Source organism: Sarcophilus harrisii, chromosome 2 (assembly GCF_902635505.1).
Source record: "Sarcophilus harrisii chromosome 2, mSarHar1.11, whole genome shotgun sequence".
NCBI lineage: Eukaryota > Metazoa > Chordata > Mammalia > Dasyuromorphia > Dasyuridae > Sarcophilus > Sarcophilus harrisii.
The window spans coordinates 485,714,399-485,735,575 of record NC_045427.1 but is presented as its reverse complement, the minus strand read 5'-3'; the positions used below and the strand labels follow the sequence as shown (position 1 = coordinate 485,735,575).

The following is a 21,177-nucleotide window of genomic DNA, read 5'->3' as shown; positions in this document are numbered from 1 at the left end:
TGGACTCTGCCTGCTCCCCCTCTGCACACTGCAGATCCGTGTGTCATCCCACTGCCGTAAAGATGATCTAAGAGCTAAGCCTGCCTTCTGTCTCCGCGCCGGGCTTGGCATTTTCCAGCAATGATTCCCGTGATCTACGAGCTGTGCGAAGCCCTGATTTATAAAGCGGCAGCGCAGATTGTCTCCCACCCGTTCATTACAGTCCGTAATGAAGTGTGGCACCAAGGCAGAGAAGTCTGGCAGGCTTGAGAGGGTTTGTTGAGGCGCCATCCATCATGGATTCACTCCCTCTGCAGGGACAGGACTTTCTGGCCCTGGCCTGACAGAGCCGGACGTTCGGCTCCCTTGGAAGTCCTGTGTGCTGAGTGCAAAGGAAGGCTGAGCAAAGATGCCAGAGTCTGTCTCTCAAGGAGCCCCAGCCCACGCCAAAATCTCACTCCCAGCACACAGCCTCAGCCCTGCCAGGGCTGGTATCACCAAATAAATGAAGGTTTGTCTGGTGAAAATGGGGGGAATCCAGAGAAAACAAGGACAGCCCCTTGAACTGAGCCCATCATCTGCTCAGTAAGTGTTGAACTTAATTGAGTGAGATTAATCCATGCTCAGTGCAGGGAGGCAGGCAGGGAGATGTTATGAATCTCTGGGACAGTTCCTGCTCCTGTGAGGAACTGTCCACACAAGCCCACCACGGATGGACTGCTTTCATCTCTGTGTTTTCAGGGCTCCATGTCCATGTTGGACATCTTTGCTTCCAGAGATCTGGGGAATCATTGCCTGAATGTGACTCCCTCTTCCTAATGGAATTTAGGGACTAGTTAGTAATTACATTCAAGAAACAGCATAGATAGAGAATTATGAGCAACACCCGAATTCAGATCCTGTCTCTGAAGTCTTCTTTGTGACTCGGGGCAGCTCGCTTACATCCCAATGCCACAGGCAGCTTTCTAGGGACATATATGTTTCAGAGAAGGTATTTACTTGCATTGGTAAATTGAGTTTCCTCTTCTAGGGGCTCCCTACTGCAGTAAAATCACTGATTTATTTCTATTCCTATTAGCTTAATTGGGGGTGAAAGGAGGCTAGCAGTTCATGAGATAAGGACGCTTGATATTCACTGGAATATCAGTGTTTTGTTTGTTTTTGTTTTTCCTTCTCAATTTGCAATAGTCGCTTCAGTATCTGAAGATTGGTTAGCCTCCCAGTGGAGAAGGGGGAAGGCTCTCCCTGATGTTATACGTACGATTATTACCACATAGGGGACCAATAACCTCCTTTTTAATCAAAGCCTTCTTTTCTCACTATTTGGAAGCTGACTCTAGAATGTGGAAGGAGGGAAAGAAGCCAACATTCATCATTTTCCCCTAACAGTTTGTTTTTAGTTTTGATCTTGGGTCTTTTCATTTGGGTTTCTGGTGGGTGGTAGTGTTGGAGTTCTTGTGGATTTATCTTTGCATCAGAGCAATTTGGCACGGAAAATCTCTAACTGGTTAAATGCCTTGTCCTGCCTTTGTTGGGAAAGAAAAAACCTACTACCATAAATCAGCCATTCACAGAGAAAATATTTAAGTAGTGCTTGTATCCATCTCTTGACATTAGGACAAGTCCTAATGAGAACCAGCGCAGATCACAGTCAGTGGGAGGATAGGGAAGGTTGGTTTCTTAAAAGATAAGTTAGTATTGGAACTCACCCACTGGGACACTCTGATGAATAAACCCAAGGAAGCTAAGACATAGAGTCTTGCATATGTGGGGATCAGGGTAAAAATACAAAGGACTTGGGTGGTGATATGTCTCACCAAGAGAAGGTCTAGAAAGCAGAGAACCATGGAGTACTGGCTTATAGATGCTCTTTATACATTCAACATTGCTTGGAAGTAATTCCATAAGGAAGGCTTCCCAAAGGGCTCATTTTACATGCATAAGGCAGCTGTCTTCCAAAGCTTAAGGAGCAACTTACTAGATGGAATATGTCTCTGGTAGGTTCTCAGTACCGTCCTAAGCTAGGGGAAGAAACTAGTCATCAAATCAACATGAGGCCATACAGCAAGGGTGGGGCAAGGGTGACCAAAGAGGGCAGGGTCTGCATTTTCTCTGGCTCAGAGATAAGAAGTTCTGTTGAGAATTGGGCCAAGAGGAGAAGGATTCTCCTCTAGCCTTTTTTCCCATCAATGTTGACCAGGGCAGGGGAAGCAGGTGACAGTCCTGGAATGGTCTGGCATTGTGGAGTAACCTCTTTTAATCCCATCTTGATCTTTGGTAAAGGCTGCCTTTCCCATTCACCCTGAAGAGAAAGAAGAAAAAATTGAAACTCATGGAAATAAATTGATAAAACATTCTCTCACTAGTTCATTTAATCCAGTTAATTTACTGGGATGGTCTTAAGGAATTCCTCTACAAATCTTGAGAGTAATGTTGAGAAAGAGTATATAGTGAAAAGAATAGGGACCAAAGAGCTCTATCATTAATTCACTTCATCTTTATGGGTCTCCCTTTTCTTCTCTGCAAAACAGGTGTATTAAATTAGGTGATTTCTAAGGTCTCTTCCATGTCTAAATTTCTGTACTCTATGACCCCTTCTATTTCTGCCATTTTGTGTTCAAAGGTCTCTTCTGACAGGGGTATGAAACTGTGTTCCCTTGTGATCTGTAAAATTAACACCCTGAAATTCTGTTTCCTTTGATTCCTGACCCCTCCCATACTCCAGAGTCTATGAGAGCATATCCTCCTGGCTGGGCCTTTTCTAAGGCAAATCATTGCATTGATGCAGATCCTTTTTAGGAAATTCCAAATTTCAGAAGCCTTCAAAAAATGATTTCCATTCAATTGCAGATCTAGGCCTGGGGACTTTGGCTTTCTTTTCAACCTGAAACCAGAGCCTCAGATTTTCCATAAAGGATATTTCTAGACTCATTTCTTTGCAGAATGTCCAAAGTAGCATTCTTTGCCTCTTTGGCAAGCTTCCAGGACCCTGCCCATTGTGAAGTCATTCTCTTCTCAGTGCCAGCCTCCATTTCCCTAATAGGACTTTGCCACTGAAGAAGTCAGTTTTTCTAGCAAAGCTGGCTTCTCATCCAACAATAAACTCCAATTTTTGCCACTTAAATCTCTTTGGGTTCGTGAATTCTTTTATGAAAGACTGGTGCCTCTGTTCAAAAGAGGATTTCCACAACTCTCTGACTGCCACTAGAACCCTACCACTTCCAACTTTGATATTTTCTCATTCTATTGATTAATTTTTGCAAACTTCCCTAGGCTCTCTTCAAACAAGCTCATAGTCTTTGTAGCATGAACCTCCTTCTCGCTTATGAACTTTAAACATATGTGTTGAATTGAACCAAATTGATCATATCTTTTATGGCAGGACAAATGAAGGAGATGTCCCAGCTGAAACAGCCCCTAAATGACTGAGCCTGGACTCCTGTCTTGAAGTGTACTACAAAACACAAAATCAGCCACAATGTTTGGAACAAGCTCACCCACAGTAAACATGTCCCTTTTTTAGCAGCCTCCCCCATCCTGACATTAAGTTCCTCATCCTCCCCAACATCTGACATCAGCACAGGTCACCTGAGGCTGTCCAGCACAAAAGCAATCCCTCCAAGCTGGAAACTTTGGATTTAGCATTAAATAGCTGAGCTCACAGAATGCTTCAGGGAAAGTAGCAGGCTTTAGAATCACCAGGCTATAAAAATCTATGTGACTAATAAGAACTAAGCTCTGTTTTCTTGACAGGCTGGATTGGGATTTGGCTGGTGAACACATTAAATGTCTCTAAATCTCATTTGGTCTCCAATGGTTGGGGAGGTAGGATGTGGGGGTGGGGAGAGAAGCAAAGCATACACTTTCAGAAGTTTTTCCTTCTTTCTCCCTCCTCCTTCCCCCCTCCCCCCACTCCTCATTCTTATTTTTAGTCTCTGAGGGAAGTGTTTAGGAGCTCAGCCCATACCATATGAGTTTCTTAGGAATTGGTGATGATTTTGAGTTGTGGGTTGTGAGAAATGGGAAAATGTGAACAGAGGAGGTTGTAGCATCTTCTTCCCTAAGGATAGTGTTAAGCTCACTTCCATTCTTCTACAGAACATTCTTTTGTACTTAATTAAATCCATCTGGGTACAACTTTCTTATTGTTTTATCTGGGTTATCGATGCGAACTTAGGACAGGACACTCAAGTCATACTTTTGCTGAGCACTCCTTGGTGACCAGCACTGGATAGGTACAAAATGGAGGAGGCATCTGATAAATGATTGTTTGCATGAATTGTAGCTGGAGGATGCACCATGATTCAAGAGGAGTGAAATAGTTTCCACACAGCCCTTTAAGGATCGAAATTTTGTGGCTTAGATTTACCAAATAATATGGGATCAGAACTTCTTTCCCTTCATGAATACCACCAAATTATAGCCCCTGTACTTCTAATTCATGTTTTTATCTTGAGAAAGCCATTGTTTAATGGCTCAGAATCACCAGATCCTTAGAACTCTACAAGATGAAATGAATTAAGGGCCATCAACTAAATGCTGGAAAAACTGAACTACATTATACTAGTTTAAGTTTGATCTTCACAGAAGAAGGTTCTAGATTTCCCCAGGCCATTCCCTTCCTGTGTGACCTTGGATTAAATTATCTGCCCAATTCAACAAGTATTAAGTAAGCGGTTACTGTGTTCCAGTCATTGTACTCTAGTACTCTAGGGTTATGAGGACAAAGACAAAATAGTCCTTGCTTTCAAGGGTCTTACGTTCTACTAGGAAAACAAAAGATACAGACACAGATAAATCAATGCAAAAGACATACAGAATAATTTCTGACTGAGGGGCACTAGCAACCAGAGAAGACTAGGATGAACTTCACTGGGAAGGTGACATTCAAGCCAGTTTCCTAAGTAAGTAGTGGATTCTTAGAAGCAGGGGGGGAAAGAGAGTAAATCCCACATATGGGAGGACAACCTAGGCAAAGGGAATCTTGTTTGGGGGTTTCCTTGGGCCTCAGTTTGTCAAATGAAAGAGTTGGACTTGGTCAGCTCTAGTATTCCCTCCACTTGAGTCTGTAATTTTAGACCAGACCTGTATCTTTACTGGCATAAGGAACTTCCAATAAAATAATTCCCTCTATTAATAAAGAACAGCCTCACCTCTATAATTCCAGTAAGTTGCCCAACAACACTGAGAAGGTAAATGATTTGGTAAAGGTCTCCTAGCCAGGGTATCACAAAAGCGAGCTTCCAACTCAGGTCTTCTTGACTCAGACTGTTTCTTCATCTACTCTTACAACCCTACCTCAAGTGCTTTTTATAAAAGTGGACATTTAAGTATTCATAAGGTAACATTGGATTATCTATGAAATACCAGGACAAGACATACATTGATTAGTGAATATCAATTGTGACCTAAGAGACCCATCCTATGTTCCCAAGACAAATCTTTAAGGAGTTCTTAGCTTTGTGGAAGAGAGACTAAGAGGGAACACTTGTTTACCAGTTAACAGCGTATTCATTTACCCTACTTACATTTTGTAGTCTCACTATGGCTATTGTCCCTAACATACTATGCTCCTCAAATTGTGTATGATTCCTGACCAAAACCTGGCTACAACAATTGCTATTCCCTAGTATTGGAAAAATGAGAATTCATAGGCTTTTCAACCTACTCTTTCATCTTCTCCCAGATCCTTCCTTTTAAGAATTTGTTTCTTTTGAGTATAATTTCCCAGAAGATCAGACAGATCAATAACCTTTCTTGCTTCTAGATAAGGGACTAAGCTAAAGGATAGACTTTTCTGAAGTTTCCCTACCTTGTTCATTTGAATCCCACCCTTCCTGAGACTTACAGGAAACCGGATTGCTGAGGATTTGTTGCAGTGCATGGAGATTGGGGCAAAGTCATACAGAGACTTGAGCACATCACGGCTGAATGAGTTCCAAGAGACGGAAGCAAATTGCTCTTTGACAGAGGAGTTGGAGTAGTTACCATTATCTTCATTGTTGAAGCTGAAGGAATAGAGGAGGGGAGAAATCATTGTCAAATGGAAGAACATATTACAACATTTGGATTCCTTCTCATTACAGGGAGAAAGGGAAATAGCTACCTAACCCTGTCTCACAGACCAGGGTCTTTGAGAGTGGTGGTAGGGCTTTGCCATGTCTTTGATCAAAGTCAGGAATGACTTAGAAATAGCTACACTGGAATCCTGGGACAGCTAGATCCTACACTAGGCTTGGAATCAGGAAGACCTGAGTTCAAATCCAGTCTTAGTCATTTACTATATGACCCTGAGCAAGTCACTTAAAATTTAAGCAATAAAAATGAACTGGAGAAATAAATGACAAACCACTCCAAGATAAAGAATCAGACATGCTGAAATAATTGAATAACAACACGGAATTCTTTTTCATGAAGTGGCTCATCTATAATGACAGATGCTTAATAAATTAAAATTTTTTTAATTCTTAGAGCAAATGGTATTTTGGGAGGAACACCAGAGTAAGTCAGAAGAACTGATTTTTAGTCCTGATGCTGCTACTTAACTAGTTGCATGATTTGAAGCAAGTTACAAAACTTTTCTGAGCCTATTTCCCTCATCTGGGGTGGGGAGAGGTGGAGGTGGGAATATGTGTCCTGATTTCCTTATAGGGGTATTAGGAGGATCAAACAAGATGATGCATGTGACAGTGCAAGATAAGTTCTAATTAGAATAGTAAATCCACAAATTTCTTGAGACATAAATGTTTCTATCTGATCCACCCAGCTCCTCTCTATGCTAAAGTCCTTAGCTGAATGCTCCTTTAAATGACCATTTGGAATCTGAAAAGAATTGTAAGTTCACTTATGTAGTGTTAATTTAAGAGATGATATCCCAGAGGGGAGATACATGTGCCTCACCCCCTGCCACCACCACCACCACAAATTCCCCCCTTGAGTAAAGATTTGGGTTGTGGGTGGGGATAAGAGTTAGGACAATCTACTGTGCTTTCTCTCTCAGCCAGTCACTTGCCCTGCCTTTCTCAATTTTCTGCTTCTGTAAAATGAGCAGGCAGTGAATATTCATGCTTGTTGAAATATTTCCACCTCCACCGCTGAAGACAATGAAGAGTTGCTAGCTATCATATTAGAGTAAAATTCAGATAAATTCAATTATGAATATTCTCATTGGGGCAAGGGGTAGAAGAGGAAGACTTACCTGTTAATAAGGTGAAAATATTTTTGTAAGTAGCCAGGGTCCACAGCACTCTTACATAATTCCAACTGTGTCTGTGGGTAGTAGTGTATGTAATTCACACACATTTCTTCTGTGATGCTAAACCCACCCTAGAAGGTTAAAAAAAAAAAAAAAAAGACTAATAATTAAAACCCCATATGTATACGTGGTAATCTTAGATTTTCAAAAGTTTCACAAATGTTATTCATTTGGTCTTCAAAAACAATTCTGTGACACAGAGCAGATGTTTTCTTTCAACTTTTTCAAGTTAGAAATCTCATTTACAGGAAGGTATTGGGTGAAATGGTGACAAAGGTCACTGGTGGTCCTGAGGGTGGGTGGTTTTGTGGCCCAGACTAGCTTCAAGGACTTCAGGACAACAAGACTCCCTGTCTTTTGCCGACATTTTGGAGGACAACATGATTAGGAAGAGAAAGAAATCTTCCCTCAAAAAACTCATACATGAGTTGGGGGGACTATGTTCAGACATATGAAGCAATCAAGATTTTGTCAACAAGCATTTTATTGAATGTGGAGAAGTGTCCAGAGTTGGGAAGAGAGATAAAGACAGAGAAAGGCAAATAGGCAGACACACACAGAGAGGGAGAGCGAGACAGGTACAGAGACAGAGACAGAGATAGAGAGATGAAGAGAGAAAGAAAGAGACAGAGAAAGGGAGAGAAGAGAGATCCAATCCACGTTGACTCACCACAGTCGCCAGTTTTCTGTCTTCTGTGTTGTATGTACAAGAAGTAATGAGCACATCACCCTGTGTAACCAAGCAAACAGTCACTCTCATTAACAATATCCTGGGGCTAAGGTATAAGGGCAGGATGTGATGAACACACAGTTCTCTCAGCACCCCCCAACAAATGGTGAGGTGAGCAGCGCCCTGGGCTGAGTCAGGAGATCTACATCACACAGTTCTACCACTGACTTGTATAACTTTGGACAAGTTGTTCCCCCAACCTGGGTCTCAAACTAGCTGAAGGGAGCTTCAGAGTCCAACTCTTGCATTCTATAGAGGACAAAACCACATTTTAATGTGCAATATTTAAGGTGCTTTTCCAGCTGTGACATTCTATGCTCTACAGCCGCTTTCAATTCTAATCCTCTATGTCTGATGATCTCACATTCTTTCGTTCTAGAATCATGACCAACTGGAATACTCTGTCTTTGATTTAACATTTTATTTGCTGAGGTTCCTTTCAGCTCCAATATTCTATAATCTAAAATTATATTTTCTAAAGTCCTTTATAGCTATAAAAATCGATGATTCTATTATTGTATATACTACCTGTTGATATATGGGGTAGGAAGTGAAAGATTTCTAGAAACAAGCTACAGTACCTCACTCATTAACAAATGTAACTCAGAAAATCTGGAAATAGGATATGGGTTAAACTGCAGTACTCTAAGGTATCTGATGAGACTTTCAACTCCAGTTACTCTCTGTCACTTCTCCTCATCTCCTTCCATAGAGAGATTTATCCATCATGCCCACCTGCATGGTTAGGATATGGGTATGAGGCAAAATGATATTGTAGGGAAAGCAAGGTCTTATTTGACTTAGCTAGGCAACACTGCAATTTGCTAGCTTTCTCACTTGATACTCACTGGGAGAACAGTCACAATTTTCTTTAACTTTCGGATCTCCTGGAAGAAAAGAAAAAGAAGAAAAAGGAAGAGGAAATGATGAAAGAAGCTGATCAAGAAAGCCTTGGGTCACCATTTTGGATAACAATTTGGAACTATGCCCAAAGGATTGTAAAACTGTACTATCTTTTGACCCAGAAAATATCACTATTAAGTCTGTATTTCAAAAAGATCAAAGAAAAAAAAAGAACCTTTATTTACAAAAATATAGCAGTTCTTTTTGTGGGGGCATAAAAATTGAAAATTGGGGGGGATACTCATCAATTGGGAAATGGATGAACAAGTTACGATATATAATTGTGATGGAATTGTGATGGATATTGTGCTATAAGATATGACTTGGGGGATAGTTTTTGAAAAACCTAGAAAGACTTACATGAATTTATGCAAAGTGAATTGAGCAGAACCAGAAGAACATTGTACACAGTTACAGCAATATTGTAACAATGATCGACTATGAAAGAATTTGCTCTTCTAACCAATACAATGATCTAAGATAATTCCAAAAGCCTTGAGATGAAAAATGCTATCAATCTCCAGAAAGAGAACTGATAAACTCTAGTGAAGATCAAATCATAGTTGTTATTGTTGGTTTTTTAGCAAGATGACAAATATGGAAATATGCTTTGTATCACCTCACCTGTATAATTGATATCATACTGTTTGCCTTCAAACAAGGTGGGGAGGGACTGGAGGGAAAAAATTTGGAAGTCAAATATTTTTAAGATAAATTTTAAAATAAAGCATACTGTTTTTCAAAAAGAAAGAAAACCTTGAGTCAGATTATAAAGGCTCTCAAATTTCATTCTGGGGACATTTGGGGATCAGAGGAAGGATAGGTGAGATGGACACATACAACACGACCTAATGTCTCCTTTTCTCCTTGGTCTTGTTTTATTTTTTAAATTCCTCTAAAAGTACTTTCCCTCTTTCCAATTGTTCCCAATTTATCCTTTCTTTATCTTGTTTGTACATAGTTGTTTTTACTGTGTTTCCCCCATTAGATTGTTAGCTCCTGGAGAGCAGAAACTATGTTTTGCCTTTCTTTGCATTCCCAATGCTTAGCACAGAGTATGGTTCATAATGATAGATGTTTAATAAATACTTATTGGACTGATTGAGTAACTGACTCAAGACTTAAGAGCTGAGTTCCAGAAACCTGGCAATGTTCCTACATCAGGAAGGAATGGCAACAAATATAGTCTTTAAACTATTCTAAGGAAGGAGATCTATAGAAAAAACTAAGACCCAAAATAGAAAGTAAATTTTGATAAGTACTTCTCTCCTTTTCCTACGTCTACTCTCCATTCCTACCTTGTACCTCACCAGCCTAACACGAGCTGTATTCTCAGCATTTCTTGGATTTAGGTGGAAAGGACTGGGACATCACTTCTAGAAATCTATTGGAACTTGCTATTACCACACCTAATAGGATGTAAGACCTTTGAAGTCAGGGACCACTTTGGATTTTGTGTTTGGATCACCAGTACCCAGTAGAGTTCCTTATCTTTGGCAAGCATTTAACAAATGTTTTCTAAATGATTTAGTCAGTTTATCTATTTGATATATTGGGTATTTATGATGCACTATAGAACAGAAAGGTCTCTAAAGTAGGAAAGAAGGATGATGAGCAAAACAAAATCCCGAATAGTAGGTGTAAACATAGGAAAATATTCCATCAAGGATAGGGGAAGCCTAAAATGGCAGAGTACCAGTTATGGGTGCCTTGTTAGAAAATAGAGAAAGCAATCAACGATAGCCTGTTCTTTTTTTATGACTTTGCCGACCCTGAGAAGGGCAGTTAGGACCAAGCATTCATACCTGGAAATGGGGACTGTAGTGATTATCCCTATTCACGATCTCTGTCACTCTCCCTTCTCGCGCTAGCACCGTGATCACCTTCCTCCCCGTGAGGTGAGTATGGAGTTGGGAAGCAAAGATGTGGATCCCTGACTGTGGCAGAGCCTGCAAAAAATCATAGTTGAAAGAGAAAAGGGTTCAGCTGAGGAAATGCACTTTTTAATAAGTTGTTATTGGTTCAAAATTGTGTTCTAGAAGATTTCCAGAACTCTGGCATCTAGCTAAGTGGGGTACTGCTGATCTTGGTTTCAGAATGGTGGGCTTTCTTCTTTTTTGTTTTACCGGGAACATTTAGATCAAGCAAATTTTGTTAGCACAATTTTCATAGTACTTAGTGGGCTTTTAAATGGGAGTGACCAGACTGTGTGGAGGACCCAAAGAACATACAGGCTATACCATTACCGTTGTTAACAAGAACTCCCCATTCGAATAGGAAATAAGAGTAAATTCAATCCTCGTTGTTACTATGCTGCTAAAAGACAGCTCACATCTATTTTGAGAATTTGGCATGAGAATGATGGCAGCAGTTTCATACAGGCGGATGGTGAAAGGCATTTCAAGGCAGTAGATCCGGCAGATGAGGAGCAAAGAGAATTGGCTCCCCAATGGCTACAGCATTTTCCAAAACATCCAGGAAATAGAATTTGTTTTCTCTTTCTATCCCAGACTGGATGATTCAGTTGTGGGAGGGGAGGGGGTTATTTCAATAGTACCTCTGGCAGCTAACCTAAAAGTCCTTCTGTCACACAGCTCACACAGAGACCATTGATGATAATAATGGGGTACTCTATAGAAATCAGCAAGAGACTTGTTCTGGGAGAATATGATCATATCCCATTTATCCAGCATCCCCGGGGAGGAACTGTGCCTCACAAGTGAATGTTCCATATAACTGAAACTTACCTTTACAGGGGAAAAAATTAGATGAAGAATAGAATACTTGAATTCTAGTCCTGCCTCTCATGCCAACCTGCTGTGTGACTTTGAACAATCTGTGCCTCAATTTCTCCACCTTTAAAATGACAGTGTAGGACTCCATGGTTTCTAAGGGACCTTCCAGCTTTTACATTCTTTTTTCTATATCCATGGTCCTTTCCAGCACTGACAAACTGTGTATTGTATGTTTCAAAATCCCTTCTGATTGACATTGTGTTTTATGTTAATAAAATCTCTTCCAGCTGTAATCTGTAATTCTATGACTTCAACAATATCATACTGGTCTCAGTCAATAGGATCTGACTTATTGAAGGAGACTTTGATCGGAGTACTCTAAAATAGTGTTGTCAAACTCAAAAAGAAACAGTGACTACTAAATTCTAAGTACATAAGGATCCCTATGGGCCAATAATGACTTAGAAAACCACATATTTCCCAGTGATACTTTAATCTGATTCAACCACATAGGAAGTGTTGCAGGTAGCAATGCTGCCTGAGGGTTGCATGTTTGACACCTTTGTTCTAAAACCCTTCTCTTTTACATATGGCAACTTTCCACTGACTTGCCTACCTACCAGGTAGAGAAGAGAAACCTTGGGAGACCACAATCAGGGACTGCTACATTCACTTTAGATCTGAATTCCTTATAACTCTTTGTTCCATCAGAAGAAAGTTTGTTCCTAAAAGTCCAAATGACTTTGTTAATGAAATAGTCTCAGTTAGCAACCCCACTGCATGGATTTATAGCCAGCTTCAAATGTGAAAAGGGGAAGGTTAGTAATTACCTTGTCCACGAAAGGCAAGACAAGAGGAAAGGAGGTTAATATGCACAGGGAAGATCTAGGTTGGATCTGAGGAAAGACTTTCTAGTAGTGTCAGTAGCTATAGATTCTTTCCATCAAGGACTTAAAAAAGCAAAATAAATGTTTGTTTGTCCCTGGAATAATCTTTCAAGGAAGAGGATTGGTTAGGGAGGAATAAAGAGATTCAGTACAGCACATGTGAATTTGTATCAACTGTTATATTTTGCTGGGAAATGCAGGTAATAAGCCTTTAGGTCTTCATCATCCTGAGGATACCTAAATTGGATTCACCAGCCTGCTTCTCTAGAAAGCCAGGCTTCCCCAGGTAATGGTGATTGAATGTGAAAAGCAGAGTTCTGAAGTCAGAAGAACTGTGTTTGATCTTGGGCTAATCCCCTTCTTTGTTCCTTACTGCTCTCATCTGCAAACTAGAGACAAAAATACCTATACTATATACCTCTCAGGGTTGTTACGAGGAAAGCACTCTGCAATTCCTAAAGCACTATATAAATGCTTAATAATGTTATTTCGTCTATTATCCCAAGGAAGAGGAAGAACTATAACTCCCAGGTCATTTTCCCTAAATTAGGGATTTCCAACTTGGGGATGCTAGACGTTTCTCAAGGAGGTGTGGAGAATATTTGGTAACAATATTAAACCCTACATTATATTAAACAATAGAATTTATTTCCTTTCATATTGAAAAAAAAAGGCTATGGTAAGGTCTAATAAAAGGCAAAGGGTATAAAGATTTTTTAAAATGATGTATCCCTACTCTAAACAGTTCCTGCCTTCTACTTATTCAGTTTGTTCTTTTGCCCCTAAATGGGTTTTCTGAAATGCCTCGTTGATCTTCTGTAGATTTTAACAATGCTAATCAAGTCCTTCTGGATACTCTGTCCTCCCTGAGTTTTCATGACACCACTATCTCTCAGTCTCTCTCTCTCTCTCTCTCTCTCTCTCTCTCTCTCTCTCTCTCTCTGTGTGTGTGTGTGTGTGTGTGTGTGACTAAAACATAGGCCTCCACCCTGGATCCTCTCTTCTTCTCTCTCTGTTTCTGTCTCTCTATATCTGTCTCCGTGTGTGTGTGTCTCTTTCTCTCTCTTGTCTCTGTAGTTCTTTCTCTGTGTCTCTCTGTCTCTGTTTCTGTAGCTCTGTCTCTCTATCTCTCTGTGTGTCTCTATCTCTGTCTTTCTCTCCTCCCTTTCTCTTTGACCTTATCAGCTCTTAGGCAGATGATTCTTAGACTTATACATACATTTCTCCTTTCTCTCCTGAGCTTTATGCCTATATCGTACCCTAATTACCTTTTAGACATCTCCATCTGGATGTTCTGTAGATATCTCAAACTCAACCTGTTCACAATCAAATTTGTTGTTTTTCTCCCTAAACCCATTTTTCCTTCTAACTTTCCTATTTATGTTGAGTGCACCACCATCTTCTAATCCTCTAGATTTTCAACCTTTGAGTCATTCTCAACTATTTGTTTTTATTCATTCCTGCCCCATATTCAATCGATTGCTAAACTTTGTCTACTTTATGTCTTTAACATCTATCTCATCCCTTTTCTATTTTGCTCCACTCATATCACAACAAGTCCCTAGTTCAGGCCTCCATCACCTCTTGTCTGAACTATTGCAATAATCTTCTAATTATACTCTCTGAATCCAGCTTCTGCCCTCTGCAATCTAACAACACACAGAAGCCAAATTGGTCTCCTTAATGTTTGATGATATTACTCCCCAATTTAACAAGCTTCAGTGGCTTCCTACTGCCTAATGAATAAAATGCAAACTCCTTCATTTGGCATTTAGAACCCTTCATATTCTAGCTCCAACCTGATTTATTTAAGCTCATTATACATTATTCCCCATTATATACTCTATACTCTAGATGAACTGACTACATTCTGTCTCCCACTTAGTAGTGTTAAGTAAATGTTACCAACTCAGCATAGAAATCTTACCAGACTCAAACCCAAGCTTAGTTATTTTTTAAATCATACTTTACCCATGCCCAGACCAACCTGTTGGGAGCCAGGGTCAAAAGTCAAGAATCCAGAAATACTCACCAATTTGGTGCATTTATCAGTGCAATAGCCAGTCAAGATGAAGTCAGTCTCTTTGGGTGGGATAGCCATCACAGGAGTGTACACAAGGCCCAGCTCCATGATGCCAGCATCAAATGGCCTTAGCATAGATGTATAATACAAGCGGAGGCCTGAGGAGTCATGGACACCTAAGACAGGGAGGAACTTTACTTTTTAGCAGGAGCAACCACTACTCAGGAAAGGTATAATAGGTATAAAAAAGGTATAAAGACATAATAAACAAAGAAAGAAAGAGAAAAAGAAAGGAAGGAAGGAAGAAAAAGAAGAAAGGAGGAAAGAAAGAAAGAAAGAAAGAAAAGAAAGAAAGAAAGAAAGAAAGAAAGAAAGAAAGAAAGAAAGAAAGAAAGAAAGAAAGAAAGAAAGAAAGAAGGAAGGAAGGAAGGAAGGAAGGAAGGAAGGAAGGAAGGAAAGAAGGAAAGGAAAGGAAGGAAAGAAGGAAAGGAAAGGAAGGAAGGAAAGGAAGGAAGGAAAGGAAGGAAGGAAAGAAAGAAAGAGAAAGGAAATGAAGTAAGGGAAAGAAAGGAAGAAAGAAAGAAAGGCAGGGAAGGAGAAGAAGGGAAGGAGGAAGAAAGGAATGAATGAATAAATGAATAAACTCCCCAGCTCTTCATGTCAAGGAAATAGCTCATTTTTTTTTTTTTTATTTGAGTGAATTTTTCTTTTTTCTTTTGTAGACACATTTTATTACTTCTAAATCCTCTTATGTTCCCTAGCTATAACAATCAGAAGCAAATGGCTGCGAGCAGCAGTCTTATTGTCAAGGATCTGTAGATATTAGGATCATAGAGATTTTAGAGTGGAAAGGATCTCAAAGGGCTAGGGCCAAGGGCTAAGCAAGTAGTACAAATAGTCAGTGCTCTGAGATCCCAGCAGTCAGGATGGGTTTTATAGAGGCTTTAAAGCCATGACAACTGGGTAGGATTGTAATGTTTGTAGGAATGAGAAAAGGCATTCTAAGTTTTATGGGGGATACTAAGAAATGAGAAATAGAGAGAACAAAAGCCAGAATATGTAAAGTGTGATTAAAGGATCATGAAAAATCCAACTTGGCTGAAGAAGAGGATTCAAGAGATAAAGCTGGAAAGGTAGTTTGGGGTTAGGTTGTGAAGAACTTTAAATGATAGTTCAAGGGGATTTAAGGCATGATCTCCCAAAGGGCTCTGTGGAAATATAAAAGTATTATCAAGAATGGAATGAGCCGGGCAGAGGTTATGCTGAAATGGGTGCATTTATCAGAGAACCAGAAATAAAAGATTTAAAGAGGCACTGAGCCAGAGTTCTACTGAGCAGACCTGGTTTGGAGTATTGTGAGCAGCTGTGCTTTTCTCCAAGACACTGGTTTTTAAAAAGTATAAAATTGAGAAGCCAGTTCTTATTGAGTACTGAGTGGCTAGGGGTCCATACCTGATCACAGGAAGGACAAGAGATTAAAGCTGCAATGTCATTTCCAAACACTATGCCAACATCCTCAACAAGGGGGAAGTCCTTTGGCAAGGGTAGTTCACTTGACTTCGAGCCAGGACTGGGAGAGTCAGAACCAGGTATTCTTTCTTTATGGGTCTACCCCCACATATGTTCCCTGGCCAGGGAAAAGTCACTGAACCAAGAACAGCATCTGGTCTTCAAATATTTAAACCTATGCATAGGAGACAGGTCCCTGGGAAGAAGGGATATGTAGCTGTCCATGAGGGTGCATTATTACTGTAGACTCTCACCACCCCCAGGCCAGGAGGATCTCAGTCCTTTCCCTCTGTGACTGAGCCTCCCTAAAGAACAGAAGGAAATAAGAACCAGGGGGTTCACCATGCAATCAGAGAGGGTCCTGTAGATTCATTCCCCTTCCTTCCTCTACCACCAACAACCCAGTAACAACTTGCTCCTTCGCCATTCACATTAACTGTTTGAGGCTGTGCAGGAGCATGTCCATCCTGGAGGATCAGGGACATTTCAGTAAGCTCCTATTGCCAAGGTTTGTTGAGGGTCCTGGATCTCCTATCTGGAGCAAAACTTCATTAGCTATCAGCTTGAGAGAAGAAAATATGTGTCCAGAGACCAGGCTGTTAGTAGTAGAGGAGAGAGAAGGATGGATAGAGAAGGATGTCAAATCTTCCTTATCAGTCTCAGAATTCTTGGAGTGACCCCAGGATGCCCATCTGATACCTAGTTAGCAAGAAAATCCAAGTTCTCAAATGGATCTGTGATCTCATCAATTTAGGAGATTCTTCCAAGAATATTTCTCACAGTTCTGGCAACCCATAAACAAAATAATTAGTCAAATTAGGAAACTAACAGATGATCAGATGGTTTACTAGACTATGCCCCTCCCTCTCCCAGTTCCTCAGGCTGCCATTCACCACTGTCCTGGTGTTTCTATTTCCTCACCTCCAACCCCTACTCAATTAAAGGTGCTTTTCCTATTTCATACCTAGGAGCAAAAATTCCTAGTTCCAGTCCTGCCACAGGGACAATTTGGTCACATAGTGTGCTTGGAACTCTGATGAGACATTTACCTTGATTATAGTAGGTGCTTAACAAATGCTTATTCCCTCCTTCTCTCCCTGGGAAAAAAAAAAGGTCCCATCATGGGACATGAACTTTCCAAAAACAAAATTCATTAATCTCACAATATTTCTTGGTCTGGAACAAGGACAGCTGAATATGGTATATAGAGAAAATTTGATCTTTTTTTGGCTAAAATAAAATGATGATTTTGGATCTTCCTTGAGGCAAATGCATAGAGTATATGAGATTTGAGCTGGGCACCTGAAAGATAATATTAATTAACATGTGTATAATATTTTAGAGGACCTTAAGAATTCCAAGCTATTTGAATATTTTATTTCTTTTCAAACATTGAAACAACTCTATAAAACAAGACTTAGAGGTATGATCATCTCCTTTTCACAGATGTGGAACTTAAGATTCAATGAGGCTAAGTGACTAGGCCAAGATTATACAATTAATGAGTGTCAGAATCAGGTCCCTTCAAACTCAAGTCTTTTCTTACTCCAAGCTCAGAGTTCTTTCCATAGCACTGCATGACAGTAATAATCATGGATACAGACTACCTTTTTTTGCCAAACCAGGACCCAGATGAGAGATGAGAAAATGCATCACTTTCGTTCTTTGCAGAGGTAGGGGATGATGGTGTAGAACATTTCATATACATCAATTGCAATTGATACATTGCTTAGTTTTACTTGGACCGCTTTTTTATTCTCTTTCTTTTTCATTCTTTGTTACAAGGATGATTCTTTGAGGAACAGAGGGGCTATGTTCAGAAATGAAAGGAATGCTAAGTCAAAAGCTGCCATTAATTTTTAAAAAATTAATCTGCATTAAAATAAAAGGAAAGTTGGGGATTGGAAAGGTGGTAGCTGATGGTGATGAAGGCATGTGTACAGTTGCTGCTGATAACCTGTCCCTAAGTCATCTTCCCACCAGCAAATAAAGTAAAAGCAGAACATTTTAAAGGTAAAGGGGACTATAGAGATTTTATCATCCAATCTGCTCATTTTACAAGGGAGTAAACTGAATTCAAAGGTTTAATAGCTGGCTGAAAGCAAATCAAAGACCAGAACTCGGGGTTTCTGACTGAGCCCTGCCTTGTAGATTATCCCCTTTACGGATCAAGGTTGATAGCTGGCTCATTTGGCCAGCTTGCTACTGGCTTGCTAAAATGGGAAAGCATTAGTTATGATGGAGGAGGTGTGTCCTCATTTGGTACTCTCCACCAAATCACCCTTCCCCATCCTCCACCCCACACCAAGATATTCCTAGGGCAAACTTTAGGTGTATCTCAGAAAGAAAAAGAAACTCACACTTTCCTCCCTCCCTTTATCAAACCCCTTAATAAAAAAAAAAAAAGCCTAAATTCAATCATCTCCCGTATCTCCATGCTGATTACATCAGATGGATAATAATAAAAAAGATGTAATTGGTTAAAATTCAAAAGAGAATTAAATAATGAAATAATTGCTAGATCTCGATATTTATAGCAAAGTAGCACATTTTGAGATTCGCGAAATGACATGATCTTCCCTATACGTGGGGATGAATCCATAAATACACCCAGATAGCATGAAGAAGCAGGCTTCCCTGCTTCTTCCCAAAGAGCTGGGAATTTTTTTTCCCTTTTGATTTTAATTGAGCAAGATGCACAGTATCATTTTATTAGCCAAGTTGGCTCATAGTTAATGTCAAGGAAATACAGATAGAAAAGGATATAGAGGTTCATTGAATTTATCCAACCTTGCATCAGTGATTAATAATCTGATTTTCCTCCTTCTCTTGGGCTCTGGGTGGTTAGGGACCATTTCCTTTAGGTATCTCCTCCATTACTTAGAATTGTGTATCTTAGATAATGGCTTGAATAGGAGGGGGTATGAAGTCCCTGTAACTAACTGTCCATGTCATACCTCCTTACCAAACAAGGTGCCCAACCTGAGAAAGACAATGCAAACAATGAGAGACCTGGGGTGTGGATAGAAAGTTGGAGAAACACTGAATCAGCATAAAACTATTCCTTAAATCATAGTTATGCCATTTAATTCCTGTGTGAATTAGATAAGTCATTTGCCTCCCTTGACCCTTTCTAGCTTTTTGTTCCAGTTCCCCTTCTAGCTCTGACATTTTATGCACATTGTAGACCTGATGGCCTCTAGTCAAAGGTCCTTTCCCAATTTTGTTATCTCTTCTACTGCTTAACTGCATAAAATTCCCACTATTTGCAACTGATTGCTTTGGATGTGAAGGCTTTTGGTTTACCATCATCCACTATTACAGTACAGATACCTCTAGGAAAGAGCCTAAGGGTTAGGGTTATTTGATGGTATCAAGCAAACTCCTTAGGGAGGTTTTTTTTTTTTTTTTAGTAAAGTCACCTTTTTGCATCTTTGCACATTCATATTCTTCTTTGTATCCTCTTCATATGTGTATTTGCCATGTCCTTTTATTAAATTGCGGTCTCTTTGAAAGCAGAGACTTTTTTTTAAAAAAAGAAATCTTTTATTCTCAAAGCTAAGCACAGTGCCTACCCACATAATAAGTATTTAATGAGAATTTGTTTAATTCAAATGAAGGACAAAAATTGGAGAGGGATACAGAAAAAAATTAGATCAGCTACTATATATCCTTGAAGGAGCTTAGAGTTCAGTAGAGGAATGACAGGTACACAAATAAAATGACAAAGCAAGACAGATTGTGATGGATGTCATAAGAGAGAAAAGAAGTGTGATGAAAAGGGAGATCCTTATGGGTTATAGAGGGAGGCATGGAAGATAAATTTAGGTTTTGTGGAGAAATTGTCATTTAAGCCAGTCCTTGAAGTAACAGGTAAAATTTCATCAGGTCCAGAGGCAGAGAGAAAGCATTCTAAGCAGAAGAGATATTACGAGTAAAGATGAGGAAGTGAGAAAGCATGGAGCATGTTTGGGGAACAATCAACTTTGGTTTAACTAGAAGCAATGAGATGGTGCAGTGGATACAGTCCCAGTCCTGGAGTCAGAAAGACAATTCTCCTGAATTTATATCTGGCCTCAGATATTTATTAGTTATGTGACCCTGATCAAGTCACTTAACCCTATTTGCCTTAGTTTCCTCATTCCCATCATCTGCCCCTAGTGTGGCAAGTGACTCTAGTTTCTTTGCCAAGAAAACCACAATGGGGGTTATATCCCAATGGGGACATAAAAAATTAAACATGATTGAAAAACAACAAATAAATCCAAACAGGGAAGCATCAAGAAATAACTTAGTAATTCAAAGTAGCAGATAAAACAAATAAGTCAGATTGTAGAGGAACTAAAATGTCATCTTGACAATTTGAATTTTATCCTGTCAGCAATAGGAAGTCATTGAAGGTCTTTGAGCAAGAGAGTAACATGATCTCTGTGCAAGAGAGATTGGAGCTGAGTTTCCACTTCTGTAAAATCAGGGTTTTGGATTAAAGGTCCAGGGAACTTTGGGTCAATGGATGAGGAGAGAAGAGGCAGTATACATAGGCATTTGGGGAATAGAAAGAACTTGTTAACTCTTTTTTCCAAAGCCATGGATGCCATTTTTGGAGCTATTGTTTCCCATGGTTAGAGCAAGATACTTAGCAGGGATTGCATATATTCTGCTGTTGCCTGTGACCGTTGTCTGGCCCTATTATTACATCATCTTTGAAAGCACCACATTTCTCCACCAACTATATATGGGTACACTTGAGCTAGCAAGTGGGCGTTTTTAGGAAAAACACAGTTGGTGCTACTGAAGTCCACTGTTCTGTTAGGACTAACATCCCACTTCAAAACTAGCCTTCTAGTGTTGACAGTTTATATTGTAATCCTGTTGTATCACAGATGTTTGGTGCCTTTTTGAGCATTTTTGAACTTCTTTACAAATAACAACCTAAAGATAGAGTTCTGACTGACACCATAAAGTGAAAAAGGGGGAGAAATGTTGGGGGCTGACAGTTTTTTATGGGAAAAAGTCCTGAGATTGAGTTAAGTTGAAATGGCCAGTTCTGCACCCAACCCCATCATCCATCTACAAGAGAAAGTGAGGGAGAAAATGTACTGTTTCAACCTACTTAACTTAGAGAAGGTTAAAGGATGACATTTGAGAACAAGGAA

General features: G+C 39.8%; 1 protein-coding gene across 1 annotated transcript in view; it reads right to left on the bottom strand.

The window, feature by feature from the left end:
- Nucleotides 1-1,536: 1,536 nt before the first annotated feature.
- The window catches only part of DBH (dopamine beta-hydroxylase), a 144,396-nt gene continuing 124,755 nt past the window's right edge, over nucleotides 1,537-21,177 (bottom strand). The window contains exons 7-13 of the mRNA XM_003757471.3: nucleotides 14,522-14,688; nucleotides 10,673-10,816; nucleotides 8,813-8,851; nucleotides 7,905-7,964; nucleotides 7,178-7,305; nucleotides 5,828-5,987; nucleotides 1,537-2,281 (exon numbers count right to left, since the gene is read on the bottom strand). Coding sequence (XP_003757519.1) covers nucleotides 2,150-2,281; nucleotides 5,828-5,987; nucleotides 7,178-7,305; nucleotides 7,905-7,964; nucleotides 8,813-8,851; nucleotides 10,673-10,816; nucleotides 14,522-14,688 — 830 coding nt within the window. The 3' untranslated portion in view covers nucleotides 1,537-2,149. The remainder of the gene's footprint in view (nucleotides 2,282-5,827; nucleotides 5,988-7,177; nucleotides 7,306-7,904; nucleotides 7,965-8,812; nucleotides 8,852-10,672; nucleotides 10,817-14,521; nucleotides 14,689-21,177) is intronic.